Consider the following 27,031-nt stretch of genomic DNA (forward strand, 5'->3'; position numbering starts at 1 on the left):
ATTCCCAAAATACTCCCGCATCAAAAGTGGTCCAGCAAATGAACGGCTCTGATTGGTGGAGCCGCGAGGGCATTTTGGGAAATAAGACGGAGCCGCATTAAAGAAGGGATGCTTTTCTTTACTTACTACGCTCGCTCTGTTTCTTTTCTCTTCGGTGGTTGGACCCCGTGAGGGGAGAGCGGTCACCACCGGTGAGCGCTGTAGCTTTTACCGCCTGGGCCCCGTCGGGATATCTTTATTTTATATCGCTCTCACTCTCGCTCGCTTTCTTTATTTTTTTTTGGCTTGGTGAGGTTGGGGGTGTGGGAAGGCATCTTGCCAGCGAGGAAGTTGAAGGATCGAAGCTTTCCATGAAAGGGAAAGCGGGAGAGAGAAAGAGAGAGAAGGAGGGGTCAAAGCTGGCATTTTTCCCTCTTCGGTTTTTGGGGGAGTTGGGTCTCGCCCTTATTAATGCCTCCGATTGGAAGTGAGAGAGGAGTGAAATCCTAGAGAGAGGTGTGGGGTTTTTGAGCTTTGCTTTGTGTTTTTGGATTGGAGAGGGGCGGGAAGGTGATGCTTTGGGGACAATGTCGGGCTCGCCTTCTCTGTCCGCGGAGAAGAAGCACTGGTGGCTGAGCAACAGGAAGGTGGGTGAAGCGTTTCGGCTTTCCCTCGGTTTTCTACGGATTTTTGGCTCGGATGTGGAGGTTTTTGGGTCGGGGTGAAGCCACTGGTCTTGTTCTTTGAGAGAAATCAGGCATTGGTCTTGTTTTGGGCTTTTTTGGGTGGTTGATGAGTTTGGATTCTGGGGGTGGTGTTTGCTTTCTTCGATGTGTTTGGCAACCTGGTTTGGAGTTTCTTGTTGGGGTTGGATCCTTCGGTGAATAGGAGAACCTATCTTCGATGTGTTTGGCAACCTGGTTTGGAGTTTCTTGTTGGGGTTGGATCCTTCGGTGAATAGGAGAAGCTATGTTAAAAATTTCTGCTTTAGTTTCGAGCAGTCTCTGTTTTGTTTTGGTTTGGCTTCAACTACTATTTCTGTCAACATAACAGAAGGACGCTTTTCTATTCTTATCACTTTTCTTTTTTCTTTTTTTCCTATTTATTTCTTAATAAATTCCTGCATTTCTCTTCAAGTTTTTACCCCACAATAGTATTATATTTCTGCAAATTCTTCAGAGAAGAAAAGAATGCAATGCTTCGTTGTCATTAAGTTCTCTAAATATCTGCTACTAGCACATAGAAGTAGAATGGTTTTATGGTGTCTTCCAAGGCCATCCAAGTCTTCTGCATTTATCTTCTGTCTAAAAGCTAGGCGAGAGGAAACGAAATCCAGATTTCAAAATTAAATCTTTTCGATCATTGTCGCTATCATACAAGCCTCGTTTCTCTTTCATTCTTTTCGATCGTTTAACTGCGTGTATTTTAAATAAAAATCCAAACTTTCCTCAGTTTTCTTGCACATTTCTTAAAAAACTCGCAGTTACTGGGGAGACTTTTGCATCCAATACCCTTCTCGGAGTTTTTTCTTAGCTTTCCGAGGACAGCACGAATCAAAATCTAATCTTTTTCTCTCTATTTCGACTCTCGAACTCTTCCTCAGATCGTCGACAAGTACGTCAGAGACGCCCGATCCCTCATTGCGACGCAGGAGCCATCCGATGTCTCCGCCGCCGTGGCCCTCCTCGACGCCGCCCTCGCCCTCTCCCCGCGCTTGGAGGTGGCGCTGGAGCTTAAGGCCCGATCCCTCCTCTTCCTCCGCCGCTTCCGGGAGGTGGCGGACATGCTCCAGGATTACATCCCCGGCTACAAGATGGCTCCCGACGACGACGACTCTTCCTCCCTCGGCTCCTCCTCCGCCGACCGCTCCGCCTCCCACCCCCTCTCCCGGGAGCGCGCCAAGCTTCTCGCCCCCCACCGCGAGCGCTCCGATGGCTGCCGCTCGCTCCGCTGCTTTTCCGTCTCCGACCTCAAGCGCAAGTTTCTCGCCAGCCTCTCCAAGAGTTGCGAGAAGGAAGGCCAGTGGAGGTAACCTCACCACGCCCCTTCAGTCCTTCTCACTTGGGCTATAATTGGATCCTGGTTAAAGTTGGTCTTTATGCTTAACTGGACCACTAATAATTAGGTCGGCCCACTCTATCACCATCAATGCCTGTAATAATTCATTAATTTCTGTTGAAAAAATTGATTATTCTAACTAGTTATCACTTATCAGGAAAACCAGCTGTCCAAATTTTTTTTTTATTTTAACTTTCTTTTAAGGGGGAAAAAAAGGAAACAGGGTAGTATTTGGAATCTTGGAAACTTGAGGCAGCGATCACAGAGGACAATGTCATAGGTCACAGGAGAATCCAACGCAAACCATGCTAGATTTCCTGACCACAAAACAAATAGATTTCCTGACCACAAAACAAAGGATCCGCTAACCCGGCCTTCCAAATTACCAAAGTAACCTTGGACAATGGAAGTACTATAAGGGCAATACCGTCATTTAAGCTTGAACATTTTGTCACATCCCATCTATCATGGCATAATTTTATCCAATTTCCCACTGCAAGCGAACTGTCCTTACTCGGCTTATCACCGAACCCGCCGGTCCAACGGAACCGCATGGGCTTTTAAGGTTCTTTGGTATGTTTCACCGCCTAGTAAGCTCACCTCTTCTTTTATATTTTGCTTCCAGGTATTTGGTTTTGGGCCAGGCCTGCTGCCATTTGGGCCTGATGGAGGACGCCATGGTTCTCCTCCAGACCGGCCGCCGCCTCGCCTCCGCCGCCTTCCGCCGCGAAAGCGTCTGCTGGTCCGACGACAGCTTCACCTTCTCCACTGCCCGCTCCTCCGTCTCCGCCGCCACGTCCTCCACCCCTCCCCCGCCACCCACCCCTCCGCCATCCGAGTCCGAGTCCGCCTCCCACCTTTTAACTCATATCAAGCTCCTCCTCCGCCGCCGGGCCGCCGCGCTGGCCGCCCTGGACGCCGGCATTCCCGCGGAGGCCGTCCGCCACTTCTCTAAGATCCTCGACAGCCGCCGGGGCGTCCCCCAAGCATTCGCCGCCGCCTGCTTTATCGGCCGCGCTGCCGCCTACCGCGCTGCCGGCCGCCTCGCGGATGCCATCACCGACTGCAACCGCGCCCTCGCCCTCGACACGACCTCCATCCCTGCCCTACGCGCTCGCGCCGACCTCCTCGAATCCGTCCGGGCTCTCCCGGACTGCCTCCGGGACCTCGACCACCTCAAGCTCCTATATGACTCCATTCTCCGGGACCGCAAGCTCCCAGGCCCCCCGTGGAGGCCCCACAACGATGTCCGCTACCGCGACATCCCGCCTGCCACCGAGCTCTCACCGCTCGAATTCAGCAGCTCCGAGGTCGGGTGGCGGCGGGGGAAGGATCCAACGTGGACTACTATGCATTAATTGGTGTCCGGCGGGGTTGCACACGGTCGGAATTGGAGCGCGCCCACCTATTGCTCTCATTGAAGCACAAGCCCGACAAGTCGGCGGGGTTCATCGACCGGTTGGAGTTCGCCGACGATTACCGGGATTTAGATGAAGTCAAAGACCAAGCCAAGATGTCAGCTTTGATACTCTATAGGATGTTACAGAAGGGGTATGCTAGCATTATGGCGGCAGTGATGGATGAGGAGGCTGCCGAGAAGCAGAGGGCCAAGGAGGCGGCCGCCGCCGCCGCCGCCGCCGCGGCAGCGGCGATACAAGCAGCGGCGGCAACAACGGTTGTGTCGGGATCGGAGAAGGTGAAGGTAGAGAGGGGTTCGGGTTCGAAGGAGTGCGGCGTTGGTGCGGAGAAGGCGGCGCCGGTGTCGGCGTTCCAAGGGGTGTTCTGCCGGGACATGGCGGTGGTGGGAAGCTTGCTGTCGCAAGTGGGGTTCAACAGGGCGATTCCGGTGAAGTATGAGGCGCTGAGCTGCTGAAGATGCCATGGAGGGAAGGAGAGGGGGATGGGATATGAATTGTTGGGTAATAATGTACAGGGGGAATTGGGAGGGAAATTTTGTCAAAGTCTCTTGTTACAGTGCAGCTAGTTTTCTCTTTTGGCTTCTTTAGTTTAGCTGTTCTTTTCTACTGTCAATGAAGTCTATTGTTGTTATAATTTCTCCATGCTTGTACAGTGAAGCTCTTTATGAAATTTTAATGCTTTCATGGTAGTACAAATGTTCACTTGAAGAGAATGACATCAACCTATGAGGGTAAATCAACTTTTGGGTTGAAGCGTGTGACTTCATCCTTTCACTAATATGGGAAAGACTAACATAGTTGATTGTGTGGTCCAAAATTCCTGAATGTGGCTACTACCTTCATGGTTCAACTTGTATAAAAATAAGGTAATGGCTTCTCTCATGAATGACATCACTAGAGATATGCTTCCTATGGAAGCTTTAGTTCTAATTAAGGTTGAAACGTCATACTGTTACCCTTTCATGAATGACATCGCATTTGTATATCTCTGATCATCAGCATATTTCCACAATCCGTAAGGAGTCGGCAGTTTCTCTTTCTACCAAGCTCCGATGGAGATATGCCAGGTATATGATTGCCAGAAGATGGACAATTAAAGAAGTGTTGGTAACATGATGCTACTAACTCAAATCGATCATAACATGCTACAAGATGGATGTTCTTACTCTGAAAGAAACCACCAAACTCAATTAATTGACACCACAGTTTGAGAGCAACAGCACTGAGCTCCCATCCAATGAGAAGCCTCTCACGTTCCAATGCTGCAGGAATTCTCTGGGAGTACCGGATAAGGGGGACCAATGCTTTGCTTCAGCGTTTTCCCAGCAGCAAAATTTGCGAAAGCTACCATTCAACCCGTACGCACGCCCATGCCCCCATGGCATTGGTCCCAAAAACCGTGCTGCCACGGCTTTAGAGCCAATGGCATCCTATCTCAATTCCCACACCCTTTGTCCTGTCTCTCTCTCTCTCTCTCTCTCTTCTCTGAAGCCTAGTTTTTTAGATCAGTTCTTGGGGTTATCAGATGGGATCTCACCAACTCCACACAGTGCTGGACCCCCAGTGCCAAGGTGTTGACGCATAACAACAGCCGTTCAAAGCCATATGATCCTTTTAGCAGGGGCACAGTGTGAAACATCTACAATTGCATGTATTTGTCATTTTTATCTTTGTTTATTATGCACTGCTGAGTACTGAGGGCTGAAACGTTTAGTCCAGGCTGGGGAAGGACCCACCCATACGCAACTGGGCATGGCCACCTGGCCACCACCAGAAAGTTGTCATGATGGGGTGCTGGCCACCTTTCTTTTACACGCTAGCCGATGCGGGGGACCTCCATGTGGGACACTGTTGATCAGGTGTTCCAGCTTGAGTGGTGCACCCTAAGCCCTGCTCTTCCGTTTCTCTCCCTATGATTAGACTAATTGATTAATTAGTTAATTAATATTCATAGCAGGTAGAAATCCTTTTCTCTTGGTTAAAAGATAGTACAACTCTCTTCCAAAAATATATATAATTATTAAAATAAAATCTGGAAAGCTAAAACTCTATATGATCTCAGCTTCTAAATTAATTTTGTGTTTAGTCACTTTATTTAATTTTTTTAGATTTAATGATAATTTTTTTTAAAAAAATAAATTTATTTTGATTGATCCATTTCAAGACCAAAGTGATAAAATTTGGTTTTGATGTTTGATTTATTGGATGGTCAAGGAGTACTGATGCTACATCATGAAAATTAAAAATTAATTTCTAAAAGATAGTATCTCAATTAAATATCATATCGACATGTTAAGGTTTTCAAATATTTGATATGGGTAGTTAAGCTTTCTCACGTAGCTAGTCTCATGTTTGAATCTAGATCACGAATCAAAACTTTATAACCAATACGAGATAATTAATTGCATCATGCTAGAGTTACCTAACATGTTTTTTTCAAGCCACTAGCCTATGCGATGCTTACATATCAAAAATCTCATCTATTCTTTTAAATATTTTTAAGTATAATTTCTTGTTAAATAAATTTTCTATCCTACTATTTTGGGGAAAAAAGTCTATTTTTACTTAACAAGAGTGAGGAATTAGGTGGGATAAGGAGGGAGGCCATATCTTGGTGTTTGCGATGAGGATAAGGATTTTGGGAGTCATAATCTTATTCTGTCTCTCTCTACGAGAAGTGATGATAAGTTGAGAGCCCAAAGCATGGTTTATATATTGGTATCATTCACGTGGGAACCTTCACCCTTGATGAGGCTCAAAGTTAGGGAAACAAATTGCATCAATATATGGCTGACCATGATCAGAGCTGATCAAATTGTTATCTTTTTCTTGCTGTAAGTTACTGTTTGTTTTTTATAAATTTGGTTGATAGCCCGCACACCCCCCTCCCCCCCACCCACCCGGACAACCCTCAAAATAATAGTAATAATAAAAAATATTGTAAAGGATTTGAACTTTATTAGCAACATGTATAAGTACACCATAAAATTGTTTGACCAAAGCATCCTAGGCATATGAAAGCTACTTAGTCAATATGGTTTTGGTGCAATTTTTAATTATACTTTAGTAAATTGAGATTTGGATGCTTCTTAATAAAGAGATAGTAATGAATGCATTTTATTTTCAACCAAAGATTAATGCTTTTTTCGTATGAATATTGTGATATATATATATATATATATATATATATATATATATATATATATATATATATATATATATATATATTCAAATTTTTTCGGCTAAGGCTATATGGAATCAAACAGTTTTATATCTCACATAATTTTGAGTAGAACATTTCTAAATCCAAAAACAAGGCATACTGCTAGATGTAATTTGTGCAACACTTATTCATCATAACATATTTAGGAGGAGGATGTATTAAAACCAAAGGCCGATGCTGCTGATGACATCATCTTAAAGTTTGTCAAAAAGACTTATCCATTCAAGCTTTAGAAAATTTCGTTCCTAGGGTAGACCATAAGGTTAATTCTGTCTTTTCCCTAGCCTTGGGGATTGTGAACAGCAGCATATAAAAATACTGCTTTACAGATAACAGTGGTGTGGTATCTGACCTGAGAAATAAAAAAATAAATACATATTTTTAAAAAGAAATGATTACATTTGTTTAGTAATATTAACATCCTTAAACCCTTTAACCGAGTGTGAATGGGGAGAAACGAGGGAGCATCCAGAAGCGGACACACCAAGGAACATCTACCCATAACTTTATCCTCTTATTTCATCATTAAAAACAAATAAAATAATCTGACAAAAATTAATCACTGCTAATTATTTAAATCTTTTTTTTCCTTCTATCTTTTGGCTCAAGAAAAGGACTCTGCACGGCTCCCCGGGGGGAAACCCCGTTAGAGTATTACGGCGTTCCAAATTCTATAAACACCCAAGATCTTCTCCAAAACTACTGAAATGCCTCTCTGAGCACTCACATGGACTACCAGGCTGTACGAATCCAATGAGAGCATTAGAGAAAAGATTTCGAATACCCTCAGATCGAGTGCTTTTTAGTGTTATGATTAGGGGTATTTTAGTCATTCCAAGGGTGTTAGAATTCTAGGGGACAGGGACAAAAGAAAAGGAAGAGGTCAAATCATGTGATGGGTGTGATGGGTGATGATGGGTGGCATGTGAGTGTGTGAAGCATATGGGTCATAAGATTATATTTAGGTACTAAAGATAGTATAAAAGTGGTGTCATGATACGGAATTTTGTTTATTTAGCGGATCGAGTGGTGGACGGCACGTGTGCATGGCTCAGAGAACACATGGGCCTGACTTGATGGTCGAGGTTAAGGCCCCTTCCACATCCATGCAAGCAAAGGAGGGCTTTGGGAAGGGGAGTTCGCACGTGTGAGATCTGGCTATGGTTGGGGTGTGGTTGTCCTTGATCAGGATTGGACGGTCAGGGATGTAGGAATATTTGAGACGCATCAAAGGAAGGGATCTGATCACGTGGATGAAGAGTAGGGGAGATGTTTGCTTTAACTTTATTGTGCCGTTATGCTTGACTTTGAATCTAACTTTGGATTCTAAGTAATCTACTGTGTATCAATGATATGCTTGATAAATCTATGTTCAAGTAGTGCCAGTTCATTATTTGACCTTTTGCGGCAAGAGTCAAATTCGCATCAAAGGCTCGAGGTGTAATGCAACAATTTTTTGCAAAGTTTAGAATTTGCATAATTAGTCCAAATAATATTGGACTATCCAAAACTTGACCACATTATTTGAAAGAATATGCTGCTCATTGTTCTTTTTCAAGACCTTGAAAATAATACTTAAATTTTGAAGTTCAGCCATGCTTGTGTGATTTATTGTATCTTTTGATGTACTCATAAATTTTGGGATTTCAACTAAATGTAAACTTATATTGTTTAGGTTTTGTGCAAGAACATGTTCTATAATAGTGTTTCCTTTTCTTTTATTTGGTACACTAAGTAAAATTAGTGTTTTGATTTCAACTTGAAATATCTTCCAGTGGGGCATGTGAGTTTCAAAAGTTAGATGGTTGATGAGTGGAAAAAACTATTCCTTCGGTTGCATAAGTTATGCTCATCCGATTGATAGGCAAGCTCCAGATATTTTCTAGATTTGAATAAAGGTGGGGAAAAAAGAAAAAGCAGATGAAGAGAGCAAGCTTTCATACAAAGAACATTCACCTCTAAAGGCAAAAAGAAAGTGAGACAAAGTTAAGCATGGCCATGTGCAATTATACTTTGGATCAGCAGCTATTTCAACTTATGTTTATACGCAAAAAATGTTCTTTATATCAAATTGTGTACTTTCTTTTTTGCTTTTTTGTTTATAAATTTTGATTATGTATCAAAAATGATTCTCTTGGTTACATAACTATGTACACTCATGCATCTAAGTCCTACTACATTTGAATAAAGCGGAAAATAGAAAAGAAAAGGAAGAAGAAGAGGGCAAGCTTTTATATAAAGAAATCCCACTCATTGATTGAATGTTAGGCAACTTAAAGTCAAGCATCATGCACAATTGTATATTTCATCTACAATTATTTGGTAATAATTATATTTGAGAATGCTCCTTCCAACTATATGCGTATTTTCTTAAAGGATGTTGTCTGTAATTTTAAATATACAATTTTATATCGATAAGTATCAAAACATTATTTAGAGTTGCTTGCTTGCTCTATAAATTTGCTCTTTAATACAAATCTAAGTTTTCTCTTTCTTTATTTGCTGAGAAGTAGGTGGTTGTTCCCCACTCCAAGTGTAAATATAAGACCGTCCTCTGGTTTCTATTGGTCCTCTGGAGAAATAGAAACCAAGCAACAGAGTTAGTAATTGAAGATCTTTATCGTGCACGTATAATATCATTTTTCCCAATCAATGCCCCATTTCTTTAATGATTTTGCTCACATTGACAACCAAACCTATCATGTAAACTAATTTGCATGCATCTATCGGTTGACTTATCACATTTCTTCTCTCTTCAGTCTTAAGGTAGATAAATGATTTAACGCCAGAACATCTCTATTTGCATCAACCTAACTCTTGTCCTACAATAGCAACTACATATTCTAAATTTTTCTTTGAAATATAACTCAATACTCATCTTTATAGATATCCTGTTGGCATTGATGTCTGTTCTACAGGCCCTAATCAAACTTAGGATAGTATTTGGTGACCTAAATAAGATCACCACGATGATCTAAGATCACGGATAATCCAAATCAATGATGATATGATCACCAATGATCTAAAATCACAGTATTTGATAGACTATAATCTAGTGATTAAAGATTTCGAGTATCTACGAGTAACCTATTTGGTGTTTTATAGAAATCTAAGATCATTGATTATATGATATCAAAACTATCCATAAATATCCTATAAAAATATATATTTATTAATCATATATAATATATTATAAATAAAATATTACTATATTTATTAATATATTAATACTTAATAGATTCTATAAAAAAAAATATTTATTGGTCTATTTTTATTTATGTTATAATATATTATTTATTAATATGAATATTTATTTTATTAAAAAAATAAGATAATTATGTATTAAATATTTTATTAGATAAATATAAAATATAATAAGATATTTTTACTCTAATTTAAAATTATCATTGAATCATAATATGACAATAGTATGATTATAATAATTATCATATAATATATATCATAAATATAATATATAATATATACTATTAAATATAATATAATATTATATAAATAATATTGATATAATTTATTAATGATATATTGATATACTAATTTTTTTACGAGACTGAAGGGTATTTTTATCATTATATTTCAATCCAAGATCACTGTTTCAGGTAATCTTAGATTCTAGATCTCGAGAAGGATATTCATCACTGGGTTAGAGGATGATTTGAGAAATAGAGGTGATTTAAAATCACAGCTATGTAGAATTATCATGATACAGCCAAAGTGATGATCTCATCACCTCCAACCACATCACTGTTAATCTTAGATGGATCACTCCATATCAAACACCCCCTGTGTGATATAATTCATGGCCAATCTCAAGTTTAGATTCCATGGGCCCATTAGGCCCTCGCATGAAAAGGGGTGGGGTTGGGGGGAGAGAGTGCATCATGTATGTTCTCACTCCAAACAGTGATGCCATGGTTCTTAAGAACAATCTTTGTAGAACATTAGCTGGCCTACTCACATTAAAAGCAACGTCACATATAATGAAAACAATCCCATAAGCTTCAGCTTATAGATGAATGGTCCAAATATACATAAAGCCATCTAATCCCTTGATTTGAAATGTAGGACAATCCCCATGTCTCAAACAGAATTTTAGGGTTTCATGCAGACAGTTTGTCAACTGGGTTTCATGCAGACAGTTGTAAAATGAACAGTTATAGTAACTTTATATCATTGGGAAATAAATTGGCCATTTTGCTTGGAATTTGAATTGCTTATTTTCTTTATTCATTATATCATGTTGCTCCTGTATATCTCTATTCTGAATTTTTACTTTTAAGAAAAAAATTTTTGAGATATTTTTTTATATATGAACCGCATTAGATCAATACATCCTAGGCTCTCCTAAATGTATTGCAGTTACTTTATTGACTTGCTCTATGCTCTATCGATCATCACCAAGAAGCAAATCACAAAAACAATTTAGTTTTTAATCGAGCATTAAGGTTCTTTTGATTAATTAAGAATGTGAAGAACTTCCTCCCACTATTGCCAACTCATAAATTGATTTTTGCCATGCATCATTTATGCTCATCTTTCATAACTTTATTCGACATTAGGTCATAAATAAGCAAACGAGTTTTTTTACTTAGATAAACTTAGTTTAATGAGAAAGAGTTAATTGCATAACCATGTATGAAACCTCCATCAAACAATTCAAGTATGACTCAGACTATCTTAGAGGGTTTACCTACAACCTATGGTGCACTAAACCAGCTTCAAGACACGTGGCATTATCATATAAGATCAAAGAGATATCAATCTAAAACGTCAGATCCCAGTAGACTAATTTACCATTAGGAGATTCAACTCGATATTATACCAATCTGAATAAATAACGCCTTGCGTTCAGTCCGGATGACATCTCAACTAACAAAAAAATATTCAAATCGGATATTTACCAATCTGAACCTTAATGCCTCCTTATCCGGAATGAATGTTATGATATTTCTATTTCACCCCGATCATCTACTGAGGTGAACTATTATAGTATATACTTAATCGCTCTGTGAATGCTAGCAACGATTTTCTCAACCAAGTTCCAACTGAGTACGATCTCATATCCAGCTCATATACACAGATGTCGTCAACTCACTTACAAATGCCTTCTAACCATCTAACAGACTCCTTAACGATCTAACAAACTCTGAAACGACCTCCTCAACCCTTCTATAAATAGAGTATCGGAGATCCTCCATTGATAAATTCAACTCTCTAAAATAGAGAAGACTCTGTCAGTAAAAATTAAGTCAGATTCTTAATTTCCATCCAGTTCTTCTCCAATTTTACTTAATTTCTCTTGCTCTTCTATCTTTTTCATCCCTGTTCTCAAGATTCGAACTGACTTAAATATCGAAAGATCAAAATCGAATGATCTCCATTCGATTTCTTAATTGATTTTGCAAATTGAAAAAATTTTATCAAATCGCAAAGATCGCTTCAGTCCAATCTTATCCAAATCGATTTATTTTATTTCAGATTTCGAACCCTGCAGCAATACAACCCACACCAAAAAATCTAACTGAATAACAAAAGATAAAGCAGATAGAACAATAGCAGAAAGTACATCTCCTTAATATTCCTCATTATGATATGACCATCAGAAGTGTATCATTTGGTCTGTGTTACAAAGTACACTGCTGAATAACTGTTTACAAAATTAACGGCAAGACGGGTGCAAAACTCACTCAAGTTTGCGTGAAGATCGTTTACTACCCTTATAGGGAGTATTGGAGGCATCAGTGTTACATTTGGAGCAGAACCAGTCTCCATCTGGTACTTCGTCGAGTGGGGGATCACAGCAATCAATATGAGTACCAATTCCACACCCAACTGTACCACCCTCATCTCCACAAATAAGCATTACCTCTCCTCTATCTCGTGACCCACAGACTGAGCAGCTGAGATCATCATTGTTTTCTTTAGATGGCGTCGACGTCGAGGCATCAGCAATAATCTCTTCAGAACGGCTCAACAAATTTGCAAAAGATTTCTCAGCCCAAGCATGTGAATTGTAGAGTACATGCCTCTCAAGAGAGTAACCAGGCTTGCATACATACTCCACCAAATAATCAGCCACCACACACGGGATCTCATGCCTCAAGAACTCTTGCACCCACAAGTCAACACGTGGCATGCTTGGGCTGACAACGGCATAATCAACACCACCAGACCTCAGAAAGCGAGTGTAAGGAGGGGAGGTTGCTAAGATGGTGCCATCTCCGCCTTCACCACACGCTTCAATGTGTCCTGGTTTGGAAGAGAGGACAAAAAGAAATAAATGATGAGCATTGATGAGAGTGGGTAGAAGATAATCTATCTTGGAAATGATTATAAATAGACAAATTAGATGCTACCAGAGTGGGCGCAATGCACTCTCCATAAACAATAATTTGCATTCCATGGAAGGCACCATGACCTGTTCTTTCCCTCAAAAGGCGCCATTTCCTTGGAGCTTCTAAACTGATAGCACCATCTTCAGTGAGGCCGTTCCTGTACCATTCAAAAGTTGTTCGTCCAAGAACCTTCCAGCCTCATTACTAGCAGTCAAGTAGTCTGTCTTTAGAATCCACCTGAATTCGAGAGGAGATAAAGGGACATAAGCTTCTTGTAACAATAGACAATAAACTAGAAGAAATTATGATCATGCAAAATCACTTCACTGCCACTTTCTCACACCAGATTACCAACAGACTACCAAGAATAAATAACGTAAATGATGGAGTACATAGTATTTGGCATGAAGCAGCATACATTACAAGATTTGGAACTAAGCAAGGATGAAATCTTGCTCAAACGTGTATTCTAGTTCCAAGTATAAAAAGTCGATGACTAGAACGTCTGTGTTATTTGTGACGTACCTTCCAGCGGCAGCAGCTGCAAAGAACTTCTCAGTCCTGCGAACTGGATCTGGGGCGATAAAATGTGTAGCTTGATAGGACCAATTATGAGAATCCCTGCAAACCCTTCCCGCAAGACGTCTGATTACCATTTGGAACTCTTTTCTCTGAAGGCGATGACCGCTTAAAATAAACCATACAGGTTCCAAACTAATAACTCTTCCATCCTTCCTTGTTTGCATCTTCTTGGTATCAACAGCAGCAGCATCTTTATTCTTTTGCATCAATTTTCCGTCATGTTGGGGCATCATTTTACGACTTTGATTGCCATTTGACTTAAAAGTCAAACTGCCATCCTTTTCTGGTTTGTTCTCCTTTTCTGGATCCATTGATGCCGCCATCCAATCCATGGCTACATTCTTATTGTTGCTTGCACGAATAAGATGCCGTGCCACTTCCATCCTGTCTTCCATGACAACATCTTCGGGCACTGATTGAGCTGCCCCATTTATCTCGTCACTGGCTGCCTTCTCAAGTTCCAGATTGCTACCCACCTCCGCTTTCCCTGATCCAACTCCAGCCTTGTCCAAGGTGGCAGGTTTATCTGAATTGGTAACTACCATGTCTTTCCTAGTACTGCCTGCAGTGAGTTTAGGTCTACCATTCATAGTCCTTTTTGCGACAGCCTGTTTGATGTGTGCACCAGATGCTGCTTTCTTATTGTTTCCTTTACATGTGTCAGAACTAGCAGTGCTCGATGCCTTTCTGGTTTCTGGTTCCCTCCTATTAGGAGATAGTGCCACCTCATCTTGCCTTGGTTTATGCAATTCTGGAGGTTCTTTGGCACTTGGCAAATCATTCATTGCATTATCACGATTATCACATTTAATGGCACATTCAGATTCCCCTAAACCACCAAAAGATACCTCAGGTATCTTCTCCTTTGAAGACTCTTCTGCAATTCTGCCTTCAATTGCCAATGACTCAAAGTGGTTTACTGTGTTTCTTAAGCTGGCATGCTTGTCTGCTGCCGGTCTTGGCTCACTATCATGCAACAAATCTGGAAGAAGCTTGCTATCTGCAGGAGAAACCTTTCCACTTGTAATTGTAGATTTCAAGTTAGGCAACTGCCTCACAACACTTTCACCTGTTGCTCGCCTCAAGCTTGGCAAATCTGCCTCCTTATCATCCGAAGGCAAGCTTGCACTATCAATGATTTTGGTCGCTGAACCAGGCTGCCCACATTTGAGAGACTTCTTCCTGTAACTTAATGATGGTTTGGATTGGTTTGCCACAGAATTTGAATCACCAGCCTCTTCCACTGGGCTGTTTATATTTCTTGGAGCAATATCACTTTTGTCCTGAGGTATAGCAGTTGTAGGTTCCAACTGGACAGACCTAATGTATGCCAAGGGACTCTGAGGGGAAGAGCTTTTTGAACCCTGACATTCTGACTTAGGAGACTTGGAGCCAACTCTTGTTACAGAAATCTTCCTCTTCTGGGGCAAACCATTGCTGATTGCTTCTGTTTGATGTATTGTTGCATTAGCTGCTGCACCTTGAATGTCAGCAGGGTCATCATTCATTCTACCTTCCCTTAGCACTGATGGTGTATTTTCTTTCATGACCCCTAGAGGAGATGAAAGTGAGTTATTTGACAGTTCTTCTGGTAAAACTGACTTAGGAATTCTTCTCGAGTAACTTAGACTACCGGATTTCTCAGCTAATGCACTGGATGTTGAACCTATTTTAGCTGTCGAGAATTTGTCGTCTTGTTTATTTAAGTTAGTATCACATGGAATGAATGTTAACCCACCATCATAACCATCACCTGCTTGCTCAAAGCCCCCTGCATTGTGATGACTAAACTCCTCCTGAACCTTGTTGCTCTGGTCAGACATGCCCAAAGCTTGTCCAGAACCAGTCTCCTTGCATGGTGTAGTAAACAACCTACTGTTCATGCAAGAATCATCAGCACTGCGTGGCTGTTTTGATGCTCCAGCATCTTTATGGATGCCAATTGTTCCCATAGATGGAATAGACACATCAGAATGCACAGAGACCGACATCCCACCCTGGAAGGTAGAATTCCCTGCATGTTTCTTCTGACCCAAGACCCTTGTGCCATCCTCAGTTTCTTCTTCCGAATCCTCGGCCTCAGCCTCCAAAATCTCTAATTCCCAGCCACTGTTTCAAAAAAATGTATCAAAGACCATCAAATTTCAAATCATATAATTTGCAAGACATTGTCAATAGCACCATAAAGCAGTAAAGCAACAAACCAAAATAGCAATGCAGCAGCAGTTGAAGACTGAAGCAATCACTAAGCACGAAAAACTCATGTGATGGATTCACTATAAAGATAAAAAGGAAAGGGAGCATTTGTTCTACCTATCCACAAGTACCTAAACTAAATTTAGATGCAACAAGCAGTTGGTGTGCATTGGGTTGGATCATGAGAGGGACAATAGATGGACGGCCATGATCCACCGTTTAGTTTAAAAGGTTTTAAGGAGCATGGATGAAAATGAGGAATTGTACATCTACTCTGGCCCACCAATTTACATCCTCCCAAATTGAGAGGATGCAAGGAAAGATTGATAGAGCATGTGAGGGATGGATTTCTACATTGACAATATTACCCCTCATTTAAGTTTTTTTACAAAACTATATGACTTCTTCATTTTTTTATTTATTTTATTTATATATATATTTATCTTATCTATCCTATTAAATTTTGTTACTAATTATTTTAATTTTAGTACATAATTTTCATAGTTATAAATAAATAATTAGAATTACCTTCTATTTTTCTATTTACAATTACTATCTTTAGTTAACTATTTGTATTAAATAAATTAACTGTTTAAATGAAATTATAAACTAGTTAGTTATTTATATAATGAATATATATAAATAAATTATTTCATATATAATTAATTTATAAAATCATCTATTAAATTAAATTAAAAATTAAATATTTATATAATTATAAATTATAAAGATTATAAGTTTATATATAACTACTTCTTTAGTATAAATAAGTTTATAAATTGATAATAATTTTTTTATTAAAGTACAGTTTAGTAAAAATATAAAACAAATATCATACATCCTTTTTTTCAATCCTCCTATACCAAATAGAGGAGGGAATCATTTCTATCCATCCTCTCTCACATCCATCCCTCCTCTATCCATCCCTCCTCCAAACCATCCTTCGTACCAAACAGAGGGTGAAAGAATTATAATGAGATGGAGGCAACTAATGTGATCGGTTAACTAACAAAATAAGAGTTGTACCTCCAAAAATGATAGCATGTTGCTGAACTATCCTCTTTCTTCTTTTTATCTTAACTTCTCCGAATAGTTTGCAGTTGACTAGGGCAAGACATGAGAATAATCGATAACCATTTCCTACCAAAATGGCTGATGCTAGAGCTCCAATAAAGATAACAAATAGAAGTAATTGACATTCACCTATGTCCAAAAGTCAAGATCATATGCATGAAAGCTATTTGTGCACATGCTTGCATTAAATTCATAAACAAATCTAAGGTAAATTTATATGAACTCCTAGATAATGGCTCTTAACAAACCAAAATAACTCATCTATCATAACATCTCATGTATGCTAAGATATGGACTTGCACTATAAAAAAAAGTCTTGGAAATTGGGGTAAAAGAATAGAAATTTATTAAATAGAGAACTAAAAATTATTCTTGAGTTACTCATTCCAGAAAACATAGCAAAATGAGAAATTGTAGACCTCACAGGAACCTTGTGCAAAAATACTTTCATCGTCTGCATGGGTAATTCCAAGGTAAAATTTTATGGACATCGTTTTCTATATAGTGGGTACCAAGATATTTCTGTACATGACTTCTCATCCACCAACTGAAACCATGGCATGAAAACTAGACTTATATATGGAACTAGCTGAAGTGTACGTGTCTTGAAGATAGCATAGGGAGCTATGCTCTAACTAGCTTTACCAATAGTTTTAACTTCATGAGTTCTTCTGTAGGTTAATTCACCCTTCGATTTGGGAAAGGCAAAGGCAACAGATCACCCAGGTTCCAATTTCAGAGCATGACATGTGGATGACCAGGATGGAGCCAGATTTTTATTTTACAAGCAAGCTCAGCACCATTGCCACATCCAATAAACTACGTGCACAAAAGAAAGGAGAATTTTCTGTAAGTTAAAAGGAGGTCCAGATAAGTAAAGCTCAATAAATGGGTCATAGATGCATATGTTATTAAGTAATGTTTCTCATCTGGTACTGATCTCACGTGTTTACATAAGTTGCATCAATCTGTGCATATCTTTTGAAATACAAGCAGAAAAGATAACTTGGTAAAACCTGGTAAGAATAATTCTAACAAAAGATTAATCTATAAAAAGGAAATGGAAACCTTCAAAGCATGCACATAAAATTGAGCAACTTGACTCACATGAATGGACTTATATTAAATTGATTAACCACATTTTCGGGGGGCAATGAGTGACCAACAGAACAGCCAGATGCATGAAAAGTTGGTAATCAGTTTTTTAGTCATCTGAACGATGACAGATAGAGTGGAACCTTTGTCAGCATATATTACATCATTCTCAGTCATTTGTGACATTTGATAAACAACACAATTATGAAGTCCCAACAAGACTAAATCAGACAAAAGAAGCAAACTTATTGGAGCATCATACCTTTTAGTATAGTCATCTGTTGGTAGTATTTCCCATGCTTTTAAGCTGCAACAAATACAATATCAGCGGTAAAAATCATAAATTAAATTTTTGATGGTGACAAACATACAGTAAAAATAATTCTCATTGAAAAATTAGCTTTTTTATTAAGTCCAAAGGGCAGAAATTTGAATCTAATTGTACCAGTCTTCCAGCCATCGATGATTGACGAGTTTGATATTCACTTTTTTGGCCAATTCATATTTCTCGCCTAGAAAAAACAAACACATTGATTAGAACAAGTCAAATTCGTAACAAAAGGCATTTTAGTTAACAAAATTTTCATGAGAAAAGTAGTTAAAAAATGACAATGTTTGTGCAAAAAAGACAAGTATAATGCAATACACATACAGCCGTACATTATGTAAGCATCTATGAAAGAAAAGACACGAGTCTTATGGAAACAATCAAAGAAACCTCCACAGGATGAAAGGATGTCACTAAGAAATAACCTCTTAAGTGTTTGAACTCCATTACAGTTTACATCTAAAGCATTGACAACTACAAGTCCTACAAGTGATGTTGATAAAAATAGAATGCTCAAATATATATAATTTTTCAGCACAAGCAGTTCAAAAATTCTGATATCCCATAGCGAAACTCTTACAATGACTTGTGGAATCTATCATTTCATTCAAATGTAGACAATCTCTGCAATTACTTGATATCCACTGAAGATGTTTCATCACAAGTGTGTTTATCTAGAACCTCATACATATTCAATGTATAGAGTTGTACAAGTAATAAGCATAGTATTCATGTGCAAGCTTTAATGTATGCAGAAGCAATAATAAGATATTACACTATCTACAGGTAACACCCACCAAGGGGCTGTCATGAGAATAACCAGCCAACCATGCAAGGAACAATAAATTCCTTTGATGGGGACAAGGATAAAAAAGAAGATACCAAAGCAGATAAAGTACAAATACAATTGTCTATATGGCGGCATAGGAATGAAGTCCAGAGGAAGATTTGAAAGATGATAAAGGGCATGCGACCACAAAGGATACAATAATACACCAAGCAAGGTTTCAAATGTCACCAGAACAGGACAGTACGAGCCATACCACTCTGACAGGTGTCTGGCACTGGTATAGTGTGACAGTATGGGATGCAGTCTCGTACAGTGTGTTGTACCCAGTACCATACTATTCCAGCAAAATCCAGTACAACCTCAAGGTCATTCACAAGCCAAAGCAACAAAGATGAAATGATTGTAGATGAAGTCTGATTTATAACCTTAACCGCAACTATGACAGCCAAGAGATTGCTTGAAGTGATGAACTCAACAATGAAGAGATGCAGCCTAAAGAGGATGATGATGCAAAGGAGTGGCAAGATTAAACTGAATAAACAATAAATAGGCTGCAAATTTGGTTTGCTTGAGAAATCAAGCACCAATGAAAGTTGCAAGTAGAGATATACCAAATGCTTGCCATGAAAAGCATATAATTAAGTCATGATGCAGGCATCACAAAAATATGATACTACTATGAATAAATCCAAGGTACAGAAATTTGAAAAATGAGCACCAGAACTGCAAAATTAATCTCTGTGCTTTACCGCAAGCATTATCCCTTGTTTCACCCCTGCAACGACAACATGGTCTAAATTACTCTTAATAAGGTTAAATATGCAAGTCACACAATTGCTGCTCCAAAGCAAGACCATGTGCCTACACAAAGATGATAAAGAAAAAGATACCGAGCTACAACAAATGTTTGTGGTCATCCTGTATCTTGCAGATTTTTACCCCTCATTCCTGGATTTATCATGTGCCTGATGTTGAAAATATCAAATTTCCTAAAATATCTAGCATTATTATGATGGATCCCAAAATGAGCTAAATGATACAAACACTACCATGCAAGAGCCATATTTGAATATAACATCTGCAAATTTAATTAAAAAAACTAAAGGATCGTGATCATCCAAAATCACCAAACCAAGAAAAACAAAATCACTGCCAGAATATCAAAACAGAGTCATCCCTCATTTTACCCTTAAACCATTTCACAATCTGATTTGCTCGTTAAGAAAATAAACAACATTACCACCAAGTTGCTCAAAAAAATAATATACCTTCAAATTTGTAGCATATAAGATGAGTGACTTGGTTTGCTATCAGAGGCTTGGAAAACCTACCACCCATCAAGGACACCATTTTCTACAAACCAAAAAAAGCAGTGCCAAACTAATTTATGGCAATATCCCACCAAAGAAAAGGAAAATGATATAATGCAAAAAAAAAATATTACTAACAAATAAAGAATTTTAGATGAATAACTAGCTTACGATATGACTTCCATGTATACCAACTACAAACAAATAAGCAATCATGAATAAAGGCAGACTATTAGATTGACCAAACCATTATTGAACTATGCACAAATTACAAAAGAGAAGCAACACTTAGCAATTGTGACAACAGGAGTACTGAAAAGTAAAAAGGCAAAAGGAAAATAAATTGTTTATAATCTAGGAGCTTAAGTGTCAACCAAATAGAATATTGAAGAAATATTCCATACTTGAATATGTCTGAGATTTTTCACCAAAGCAAGAAGATAGTTGACACAAGCATCCATCATCAAATAATATTATATCAAACTAAATATGTTTTCATCCTATGTGCTAAAAGTAGATAGATGCCAAACAAACTTCGGAGTCATTAAATATTGTCACACAACAAATTCTTAAGGCTTCACATCAGCATATTTTTGTATGGAAAGAGAATGAAAGCAATAGCAATTGAAAGGTTAACAAAGACAATGCTCCATTGACATAAAAAATGTTCTAGAAATGAACAAAATCTTTTGTTGACACACAAAGTATAAAATATTTTTGACATATGTGAAGGAAGAAGAAAAGAGAGTAGAATGATGAATGGAACCTGGTTGCTTATACAGAAAGGCTCATGTTCAAGTTGAATGGAATTTTCCTTAAATACTGCAGGTTTTTAAAATGAAGCTTGCAATGACAAGTTACATAGATAGAATGGCTTCATATGGAATTCTTTGTCATCTCAAAAAGCTTGGGTATAGCAGGTTGATTTAGCAAATTTGTGGTGATGTTAACTGTTTAATTGCTGCTGATAGACAGAACTCCTAAGGACAGATGCATGAAGGTTTTGGATGCCAGTCAGGATTTGGAAACTCATATTTTTGTACCCTACACAGTTCTACTTCCAGAGATTTCTAAGCTTTCAACTATGAGCTTTCTATTGCTAGCCACATTAGCTATTGCAACCATGAACTAATTTAAATCATGTTCAACACAAAAAAGAAAATCCTACAAGAAACTACATTTGCAACACAGAAAATATTATCCTTCCCAGAAGAGGGAGAGACAGAATTTCTTGCTTGGGCAGGTCAATGTCACATGATATAAAACAATAATATAAGTTTTGTACAACATATTTTTCAACCATTCTTGTTTATAAAAATGTAAAACATTTACTGACATTATGCTTAATATGATTTAAGATGTCTTGTCAAATGAGATTTATTTAAAGAAGCTGCATTGTATGTATTAAATGTATAATGTATGTGTGTATTAAATTCTTCACCAAAACAATCAGTTAAAAGATATTTTTTTATCCAACACATTGTATTTACCATCCATAAATCCTTAAGCAATCAGAAAAAATTTTCTCAAGGGTTTTAAGAATATTCAAATGTGAAAAAGAAATTTAGAAGCACAATCCAAAAACCTAAAAGAAAGTAAGATACAGATATATAAGGAATGAAAGTTAAAAGAATAAGCACCACAGAATATGTGCAGAGCAACATATTAGAAGAGAACCAAATAACAGAAGGGGAACACAATAAACAACTAAACAAAAATAACATTTTCTTCTAATATAAGCTAAAAATCTATTTTAATTAACACAAGATACATATTTATTCTATGATAAACAAGTCATAACATTCTCGTCTTACTTTTAAAAAAGAATATACAATTTGACAGGATCAAGAAACAAGTTACCCTCATTGACCAGCCAACAACTTGGGAAGGATTAGCCAGGATGGGAGAAGCAAGTCATGGAAAACAATCTATGGGTAGGACCTCCAAAAGGCTGTCTAGGAACCATGGAAAAATCTACCAAAAGATAGAACCACAGATGATCTCCTGGAGTGGAGCAAAGCTAGAAATAAAGGATGTGTTTGGTTAAGAAGATTAATGGTGGGAAACATGTTATAGTTGCTAGTTGCAACAGATATTCCAAATTTAAAAAATTTGATTAGGGGGTCTTTACTTTTAAAAAAAATAAAAAAAATACTTGTCGAAGGAGACTTTCAAGCAAAACTTTGTTGTAAACATGCAAAAAAAATTAAAAAACACACCCCGAAATGGGAAATCCGGTTGAAAATGGTATCCCCATCAGTAAGTTGGGTGCACTTCTTTGGGATTATATATGGGCTTATAAAACAGACAATCATATTATAGAAAGTAATAGAGAAATTGAACTGGAATTTCAAACAGGAAGGATAACTGAGGGATCTACGTACTATATCAATGGAATATGGACATAAGGATAAATCAGCAAAGCATGAAGCATGTGCCAGATCCCTTTTAGGAGGCAGGACAGGTCCTGGGTGAGGGGCCATTGTGATATGTGCAAGGGAGATCGCACAAATTTTCAAACTTGAGGAAGGACATGGCTGGCAGAGCCCCCTGGATCTGCTGCTGCTCCCCAGGCTAATTAGGGGAGGCAAGGAACCAGCTCAACAAGAAAATAGGATGCAAGAATTGACTGAAATACCAACCCTTATAACAAGGTTGTAAATAGGCATTCAAAACTTTCTGAAACCAATCAATTTCAATTTATACATATTTTATATAGATTTTTTTAACCTTCATACATATTTTTATCTATGGTGCTTCTACCTGTCATTGTTTTTGGATGCTAGTTTAGTTGGACAAATATGCTTAGAAGAATATATGACTCAATTAGTAACTGAGATCTACTAAACTACAATTTTGATTGGGTAACTCTAAACTCATTTAACAATTTTGCTCAGAGACAGAGAGAGAGAGAGAGAGAGAGAGAGAGAGAGAGAGCGAATGTGATGCATGCCTTAGTGTGATGGTAATGTTTCTTCATTGGGAACTAGGTGTCACAGGTCTAAAAAACAGAAATAATCTCTCTGCATGTGGGGGTAAGACTACATACATTTGACACTACTCAGACCCCACAATGGAAGGATTTGCAAGCACCAGAATGCCCTTTTTGAATAGATAGTATGTATATATGTAGAAATAACAAATCATACCGAGCTATATTTCAACAAGTGGAGCCAAGGTCATACTACTAAGTTTTAAAAAAGAAAAACAAAAACAAAAAATTAAAAAAACAAAACACATCTTTTTATATATACCAAAAGTAAAGTTAGTTTATCAAACAACAGGAAGGGTAGTTTGGCATTTAAAGAATATAGTCTCAATCTAACTTTTCCAACAATGATGGAGTCAGAACCATGGTGGTGTACTCATGGAGCAACTTACATAGAGCTCATAATCATTGAATTACATATACGTTAAATTGCATACCATGATATCATCGCGTTCTGGCCTTTGATATCCTGTCAAGCAAATAAACAGGGACTCACTGCCTGGTATACCATTCAAATCTTTTACAGGCTGATATAAAATCTGCGAAGGATAATGGATCAAACTGACATAAGAAACAAGCAAAATCTTTTAAAATGCAGACAAACTAACTGCAGAATAAATCAACCGACACTTTAGAAAATTCTGCTTGGAAAAAAAACAACATTCAGTGCACTATTAAGGACCAGGGTCATCCAACATGCACGTGCAAAAATAAATAAATTAATAAAAATAAAGGCTTCATCAATTCCTGTTACAAGGCCCCCTTGAAATAGTTTAAGATAATATTGATGATGTTTCGTAAAGGACTCCCCCCATAACCCAAAGCCTCAAACTTTTGCAAAATAAGGATTAGTTTCTGTTCTCGTGAAAGACTGTCCCATCAGACAGCAAGTATCTCTTCCCCATGCTACATATCGGCACTTAATAATGATGGCCCACTTCTTAATACTGCCACTCCATATCATCAACAGTCATATAATAAGTGAATCTAGACCCTGAAATATGAGGACATCTAGGATTGGAATGTTGTGGTGAGACTTAAGCAGATGTCAATTTATGATAGTTTCAGTTACAAGACATGTAAATTGGTGATTACTCAGTTTGTATCCAAGCATGATTTGATAGTCCTGGGTTATATGTCTATTGTCTTGATCCATCTGCCATAGTGTTCATGCATACTTGTATATTATTTAAAGTTGGCAATTGGACAAAGACATTGTTTTTTGAGGCATATGGAGAGATTGTGGATGGTTGAAGTCAGCTTATTGACAAACTGAAGGTTATAAAGGATAATAGGATGCTCAAATAAAGGAAAGAATCCAGAAGTGGGAACTAAAAGATTTCATTCAGAAACCATTTGGAACTAAAAGATTTCATTCAGAAACCATTTCACTTAACATCCTTTCTTATTGCATGCACAATTTAGTTTCAGTACCTATGGAAAGAGAGAGCAAAGTAACCCTCAAGATCCATTGTGTATTTTTGTTAAGCCAAAATTATTGAAGCAGCAGTGACACCAAAATAAGTGCCTTTGCCACATCTAACTAAAGCAGCATCACTAACGAAATAAATGGCACTAAAAGAAATATGACTGAAAGGAATGGGCTAGAAAACAGATTAAAAATAAAACTCACGAAAAATGAATTTCCAGGTGTCACCAATGCTACGATTAGCACGAAATCACAAGTTCGTTAGTGGTATCACTGTGATATCAAAAGCATGATTTTATAGTTCCACGCTTGCCTAATCCACTGACAAAATACGGTTGCAGACAGTGGAGCAACTTTCATTAACATATTACTTTCATGATTTATTTATTTCCCCAGTTACAAACATTTGTTTTCACTTTAAACAACTCTACATCAGTGTTCACTTAAACATAGTAACAATTGTAGAGCGACAGTTAGCATGTCCTGTATCTCAAATCTATTCTATTTTTAAATCAAGACAAGAATCAGTGAGAGTGACAGTAGGCAACAGAGGGAATCAAACTGACCCTGGTGGGTTCTGCTAGTGTCCCAAAATCCACACTATCATCGATCCACAACTCCGTGACAAGGATTTTCCCATCATTCCGAGCAGCGACACACACAGGATCATCCTGTCCACCACATTTAAAATCGAAATCTTAACACCAAAATCCCCCCCCCCCCCCCACAAAAAAAAAAAAAAAAAAAAAAAGCAAAATCAAAGTTGGAAACTCACATAAACACGGCCCGACACAACCACATGAGTACAACTCAAATCGTACCGCCCAACATCGACGCCCCCTCTTCGAACAAGCTCCGATCGGTACTGAAACAAAGACATGCATAAAAAAAAATACTCTCTTATAATAATTCGAGACTAAAAGGTTCGATCTTTCAGCGATATTAATGGTGAAAACATCGTTTCATCTCTGTTTTTTTCTTGTCTGCTGATGAATGAGCATAAGGAAGACGCACGCACCTGGGCTTCGGAGACGGAATCGAACCCGAAGAGAACGAAGCGAACACCGGCAAAGATCTTTTCAGGGCTTCTCGAAGTGGAAGCGCCTCGAGATCGAATCATTTCGGCCGACGAGAGATGGGGAGCTCGAAATGGAACCCTAGATCCAAAGAAAGATCAGGCAAGAAAGATAGAAATGGAGTAGAAGAAGGAAGAAGACACGAGATCGAGTTTTCTTTCTCCCTCGCTCGCTCGGCGGGATAGGAGAGGGTTTTGGGGCGGTTCCTTCCGGGAGAAGAAGGGGCGGTTTGATTGGGAGGGAAAAATATTTTTTATTTTTTATTCTTTTCTATTTTCGGTGAGAATTTGATTTTGGGACCGGGGTATTGTGGCGGGAGACGAAATGTACCACACGTATCACGGAGAAATTGTTGCGTGGACCACGCCCAGGTCGACCAGCCAAATCCCACGGTAGATAACACGCCACATTAATCCTTCATTGTCACGAATTCCCGATTGCGCGTTATCCACCGTGCACGTGCTCCACGATTTGCGCTGGTCTATCTGGGCGTGGTCCAGGCAATAATTTCTCCGTGGAGACATCGAAACGTGGCAAATGAGCGTTGTTTTGGTGCTGCTTTTGGGTGCCGAAATATCCTCGATTCCTTTTTCTGGTGAAGAACCTGGTCATCTATTTCTGGAGCAGATGAATCAAATGATTGCCCGTTTTGGGAATGTTAATGCACTGTTTGCAGGGGAATAAATGGGGTTTATCCCCAACTTATCTTAGGACAACTCTATAACTCGTTCAGTCGTTTGATCCCGTTCAAACTAGACAAGATAGTCCATATTAGGGTTTAAATTTATCAAAATTAATAAACTCCAGACTTACACCCAAATTCAATTAATAATCAAACTTGAATTTAATTTCAAACTTTTTTAAGAATCAATTTAGCACAGTTTTAGCGGACCAACTAGTCAAAACTTAATAAGTTTCAAAATTAAAAGGACTATCATCACTATAGCCTGTGATAGATTGAAATGTGAAAAGTATTTTTGAAACAGATTTAAATTTTATTTTATATTTACTCTGATTGAAATATATAATCAACATCAAACAAAGGTTGAGATTTTGGAACTAGAACAGCAGGGGAGAGTTCCAAAAAGTACGTATGAAAAAAAATATATATCTTATCAAAAAAAAATGATA

The 27,031-nt window shown here is 38.3% G+C and overlaps 2 protein-coding genes across 2 annotated transcripts; one reads left to right on the plus strand and one right to left on the minus strand.

Moving 5' to 3' along the window:
* The first annotated feature begins 295 nt into the window (after nt 1–295).
* LOC105045059 (uncharacterized) lies at nt 296–4,151 on the plus strand. The gene is given in 4 exon segments (XM_010923221.4): nt 296–626; nt 1,583–2,007; nt 2,663–3,312; nt 3,315–4,151. Coding segments are annotated over 4 exon segments (1,731 nt in total). The 5' UTR covers nt 296–566; the 3' UTR covers nt 3,911–4,151.
* Nucleotides 4,152–12,169: 8,018 nt separating this feature from the next.
* On the minus strand, nt 12,170–26,149 carry LOC105045060 (BRCT domain-containing protein At4g02110). Its single transcript, XM_010923222.4, is given in 12 exon segments — nt 12,170–12,921; nt 12,924–12,945; nt 13,053–13,204; nt 13,207–13,268; nt 13,557–15,722; nt 18,241–18,285; nt 18,424–18,490; nt 20,365–20,449; nt 23,833–23,934; nt 25,391–25,495; nt 25,600–25,689; nt 25,843–26,149. Coding segments are annotated over 12 exon segments (3,540 nt in total). The 5' UTR covers nt 25,945–26,149; the 3' UTR covers nt 12,170–12,379.
* Between the last annotated feature and the right edge of the window lie 882 nt (nt 26,150–27,031).

This window comes from Elaeis guineensis, chromosome 5 (assembly GCF_000442705.2).
Source record: "Elaeis guineensis isolate ETL-2024a chromosome 5, EG11, whole genome shotgun sequence".
In the NCBI taxonomy this organism is placed as follows: domain Eukaryota; kingdom Viridiplantae; phylum Streptophyta; class Magnoliopsida; order Arecales; family Arecaceae; genus Elaeis; species Elaeis guineensis.